This window comes from Rhincodon typus, chromosome 31 (assembly GCF_021869965.1).
Source record: "Rhincodon typus isolate 14 chromosome 31, sRhiTyp1.1, whole genome shotgun sequence".
In the NCBI taxonomy this organism is placed as follows: Eukaryota; Metazoa; Chordata; class Chondrichthyes; order Orectolobiformes; family Rhincodontidae; genus Rhincodon; species Rhincodon typus.
Window position 1 is genome coordinate 9,498,935 of NC_063362.1, and position 5,743 is coordinate 9,504,677.

At 36.5% G+C, this 5,743-nt stretch overlaps 1 protein-coding gene across 1 annotated transcript in view; it reads right to left on the reverse strand.

The window, feature by feature from the left end:
- Positions 1 to 4,920, reverse strand: part of c31h1orf159 (chromosome 31 C1orf159 homolog) — a 20,502-nt gene extending 15,582 nt beyond the window's left edge. Inside the window, exons 1-2 of the mRNA XM_020526373.2 lie at positions 4,792 to 4,920; positions 4,490 to 4,580 (exon numbers count right to left, since the gene is read on the reverse strand). Coding sequence (XP_020381962.1) covers positions 4,490 to 4,561 — 72 coding nt within the window. The 5' untranslated portion in view covers positions 4,562 to 4,580; positions 4,792 to 4,920. The remainder of the gene's footprint in view (positions 1 to 4,489; positions 4,581 to 4,791) is intronic.
- Positions 4,921 to 5,743: the final 823 nt, after the last annotated feature.

Sequence of the window (5,743 nt, forward strand, 5' to 3'; positions counted from 1 at the left end):
TTTCTGATGAAGGGTCAAGGCCCGAAACGTCAGCCTTTCTGCTCCTACGATGCTGCTTGGCCTGCTGTGTTCATCCAGCTCTGCACCTTGTTGTCTCGGATTCTCCAGCATCTGCAGTTCCTACTATCTCAAGCTTTTGATCACCTGCCCTAATGAGATAGCAAGAGTCACAATTTTGCTTCACAACACTGCAGTGAAGAACCTGCCAATGTTTCATGAAGCTAAGTGTGTTCTACAAGTGCAAGCTGTTCTGCATAAACTCTTATTTTTGTTTTTAACCAAGATATCTTTTCCCTTCCATATCTTGCTTAATCTTACACAAGCAACAGATACATGTCCAATCATTCTTCATAAGGCCTGTTCTTTTACACTGACACATTAAAAGGAGTATATATATTTGCTTAACTAATCATGATATACAAACAAATCTCAAATATTCAACTGTATCTCCAAGAACATTAATATGTGCATTATCCTGATGCCTTCCAAATGGCATGACCTTTAATTTTCTACTTTTATTGTAGTAGAAAGTCTCTCCAAAAACTGTTTTAGATATTACTACAAACTAGTGTCATCAGCAAATGAGAGAGTTTTTGAAATAAGGGTGTGCCTTTCAGTGCAAGATACATTACTGGTTCCAATGGAAAGGAAGTCTCGCAGCAGTATGCATCTTTGGTCAAATGTTATAACAAATGCTGGAGAAACTCAGCAGGTCTGGTGGCATCTATGGAGACAAAGAGAGTTAGCGTTTCAAGGCAGCCTGGTTCTGAACAGTCATACCGAACTTAATACATTCTATGGAGACAGAAACGGTTAATGTATTAAGTTCGGTATGACTGTTCAGAACCAGTCTGCCTTGAAACGTTAAACTCTCTTTCTGTCTCCATAGGTGCTGCCAGACCAGCCGAGTTTCTCCAGCATTATATTTGTTTTGGATTTCTAGCATCCCCTGTTTTTTTTAAACTTTATCCTTGTCAAACCCTAACTTACTCTATTTCTTGATTTGGTTTGGCAACATTTCTTAGATGCTTTCTCTACCAGTCTGACAAAGTCAGGAATACCATTTTGATTGGATTACTCAGGTGATTAACTAGATTCTTCTTACCTGGTTAGAATATTAAAAACATAGACTGAGGCATACAAAGGAAGGTTACTGGTCTAGGTCTTTGGTTGAACTTTATATAAAAAAAAAGAAAAAAAAAAAAATAGGGACACCATAATCATTGGCTGGACTAAAACACACTAAACCAGTAACGTCCTAATTACTACTCCAAGTTGGAGGAAGTGTGAGAATGTTTACCAATATCCAAACAAAAATCCTGTTGTTAAACAGATTAACAATAGTTATTAGACATTGGAAATTACGCAGAGAGAGAGGCAACCATGAGACTATACCCTCATACAAGTGAGCACATCAAGTACAGTAAATTGGAGATGAGGCAAATGATTCAGTGTGGATACCTCATTTGGTAACTAAGACTGATGCTGGACACAAAATAACATTTTGAATGAATTAATTTAGATATGAGTAAATGCTAAAAATTAAGACTTGCCACTTTTCAACACTAAGGGCAACACCTGTTTAAGCACAGCTGCATTTATCACACAAAGTTAAAAAATAAACCTGTTTATTAAAGTGTCCACTGCAACTGAACTTTCCCACGTTCAAGGAAACATTTTTATTCTTATGTACCGAAAGAAACAGTACATTTCAATGGTGAGAAAAATCACAATTACTGGAAGACTTACAGTTAGAAAAGCAGCATGCAAAAACACTGGATTTGATCTTCAAGCTTCAACACTGCTTATTTTTGTCCAAGGTTTGGGTGGGGAGGGGTGGTCGTCAGTCAGTGCAATTGCAAAATCATCACATTACAATTCAGAAGATGCTCTGACTTGAGAAAGAGATCATCTTTGAACCAGATGTTTCCCATTCAATATTTCATGATGTCTATATGGCAGGTATTTAAAAAAAAAAGAAACTTATACCTTATTGATAGATTTTTTGCTTTATTAAAAAAAAAAAGTGTAGCTGGAATGACAATTTTTGTTGAGGCCCATACATATATTGTACAACAACTATCTTCATTTCCAGAATGTTTGCAAATGAAATTTACAGCACACAAATAAGTCATTGGGGCTAACTAGTCTGTATATATGTTCTACTCTTACTTTATCAACATAACCTGCTGCTCTTTTCTCCCTTGAGTTTATTAAGCTTCCCCTTAAATGAATCTATGCTGGTTATCACTTCAGGTACTGTACAGAGAAGTAAACTGCATTTCTACACAATCTTTAGTCAGATTCATGTGTCCAATACACTTTAAAAGTTACAAAGTGCAAAACACGTTTTCTTAAGAAAAAAAAGACAAAGCTTTTCTAAAAAAAAAACCGGAAAAAAAAAGTCAATTGTTAGAGAAACAAGCTGACTTTTCCCCAAAACCATATTTCTTTTCTAAAAAAAAAATGCACACTTAAATCAGCATTGCTTAGATCTAAGGTTTTCAGAGAGACTGTGTAGATATGCCTCCTTTTATTATGGAGTCAGAAAGAGAACACATCTCCATACAATAATAAATTGCTACTAAGGATAGGAACAAAGTTTTTTTTAGAAACGATAGTTATTCGATGGAATATCAAGGGTGCCCCCTTGTGGGAAACAATGACTTCTTGAAATATGATTGAATTTTAACTGTCATAACAAGTATTCAACTTGGCAAAATGAGTAAGCATAGGTTTGTGCTCATCACAAGTCACATGGAAAATGGTGATTTCAGATGTTCCACCAGAAATAAGCTCAAATGATGGGAGGCTGTTATCTACTAATTAAAAAGACCTGCACAAATGCCATAAGTTAATGGTACATTAATGTACATTCTACTGGTGAATTCAAGAAAGGCATGGATCAGCCAGGATGAAGTTTGCTTCTGCCTGGGCAGGCATATTGCATTATACATGAGCCTAAAAGTGATTGAAGTAAAAATAAAACTCCTTCAGTTGTTATACACCAATCACTAATATCCTGCACATCACTGAGGTTGCAACAAGTCTGCCATTAGGATGTTGGCCTGCCAATTTTGTCACTAGTCCAAAACTTGACAGTCTTGATTTGTATATTAATACTTGATTTTAATTAAGCAAACAGAAAAGTTCTGAACCACCACAGTAACAAGCAAGCAAATCACCACATTGCAGAAATTTCCAATACAAAAAAGTGATTTTCCATTGTCAACTCAAGTACCACATCGCTCAAAAAAAAAGTACAATCCTACTCAGGTGTTTGATTTTAAATGAGTTCTCAATGTGTTGAAAGTATGCAACACATTGGCATAGGTAGAAGCTGAAAGACATCTGGGAGTGGAAATTGACTGGACATTAACAGATCCAGTCACTTGTGGAGGATTAATCAATAAGCTAATATTATTATGACATTTATTTCCTTATTACATGCATAGTTACACAGCCAAGTAATAGCCTTTACAGAGGCTAAGTGGGGGCTCTTCAAGCCTGTCTTAAAGTTTAGTCAATAGACACTCCTCAACAATGAGTGTCATTCTTTAGACTGCACCACAGCTGCAGCCTGGATAGTCTTGTCAACCGCACTAATATTAGGTGGGGTCAATTATGTTCCTAATTCATTAGGCTATAGAATATGATGAAACACTAAACAATGCAGTTTAATTAGAACATACAAGTAGCACCTTCAAATTTTGTAAGCATAAGGTATGTAGAAAATATTCTAGCATAAAAGCAATATACAGAAGAACCAGGAGACTGTTCCCTCTAGTTAAAAGCTTCAGCTAAGAAGAAAATCTCAAGAAGGCTTTATTGAAAAAAGTCACATAGGGATAAGTAGTTAACGTATTATCAGTAGGGGAAATAGGTTCAAGCTAGTAGTGTTAAGAGTTAGGATTGATGGCCAGAAGCTCATTATAGATAATGATTCAGAATGGCCCTTCTGGGTAGGGCAGTATAGTAAAAGCCTTTTAAAAAAAAAACACAATTGGCTGATGGCATGGGACGGGGTGGATGTTCCTTTTCAAATACATTCTCATTCATATGGTTAGTGATAATTTACCATGGTCATGTGACAAGTAACTTCTTTTCAGTCAGTTTCACAATCAAATTGCAGAAGTGGAACAATTGCACAACAACACACTCACGACGTTAAATGATACCTTCAGATTTCATGTTCCTTCTCTAATTAAAGCTCCGTATAACTAATTTAAACTAAAGAATGGATTGGAGAGAGGCTTGTTTGTTTACAATCAAAGATTTTTTTTATGTTATATAACCAGCATATATTTTTCAAGCCAACGCTGTAAAATTTCATGTAAAGTTTTCAATCTAGTTTGCGTGAAGGGAAGACGTGATGTAGCAGACGTCATTTCAGGCACTTCCTGCAATTCAACAAGCAACATTAACCACCACACCTCATCCTGAACAAATGCTAGGTCACACTAAAAAAAACATAAGAAGCGCAACGTACCAACGACTGTGGTGTTTCTGTGCAGACTTGAAGCACTAGTCCTGCCAGGAATATGATAAATGGCACAGTCATGGCCAGTAGGAAGAAGTTTCTGTGAAAGTAAAAACAAAGCCAAATAAATTTGCCGGAAAATAACATACAAAATGCAACTTCAATACCAGTACCAAGAGCTCAGCAGTTAGTAAAGCATCGAGATCAAGCTAAAGAAAGCACTTTTTCAAAGTCACAGCAATTGGTAAACACATACAAGGTAGACTTATTTACTGCATCTAGAAATTTCTTTGAATAAAATAAAATCTTACTCCAGTGAAAGAATTAAGTTCAGGCATTCGGATTTTCACCCTGTCACAGCAGCTGAAAGCAGATTCCTCCTCATAATGGCAGCCTTGTTGGTTGCTAGGATACAAAGGCCTTATCTGAATACAAGCACAGCCTTCTGGTTTTATTCCACACCCACCTAAAATCAATTTTAGCAATTACAGCCTGAGTAAAAGCTTTCATTGAAAGTCAGCCTTGCGAGTAGCATTAAGATAACTTTATTTTAAAAGGAGAAAAAAAAATGCAATCTTCATTTCTGTTTTTTTTGGTCAATTAGGAAATAAACAATTTAATAGACAGGCTGCAGCTGGTACCTGGCAGAGACATGTCTAAACCTGACAGCAGAATATGTTTATTTTTCTTTCAAATCTCCAGAAAATAAAGAACTACTGAAGTGAAACAAAACTATATATTAGCGAATATCCACAACTGTCTGATGCTCTGGAGTATCAATACAATCTGACACATAATTTCTGATAGATATTTATAACTCCAAGGAAGATTATGTGGAAGCAAATCACTGCAGATGAGTCTCGATGACTCTTCATCAGAGCTGGAGTGAAGTGTGGAGGGGTCAGCATCTATGTAATAGTGGGGAGTGGGTGTGTGGTTGGAGTGCAGCGGGAGAAAGGACATTGATTGTTCTGATTAAGTGATCATCATTTAATCGGAACCATCAACGTCCTTTCTCCCATAACACTCCAACCCCATGGCCCCCCACACTATTGCATAAATGCTGCCCTCTCACCATTTCACTTCAGCTCTGATGAAAGTTATGTGGGAGATAGATTCAAATAGCCATCCTTGTGGATTCCCAATTTGATTCAGTTTGAGTTAAATGGGATGTTGATAAATTATATTTAGACCTGTGGTTATAAGAAGTACAAAGAGATGACAGCGTCCATGCTTGCATACCTTTTGGAATTAGTTACAAAT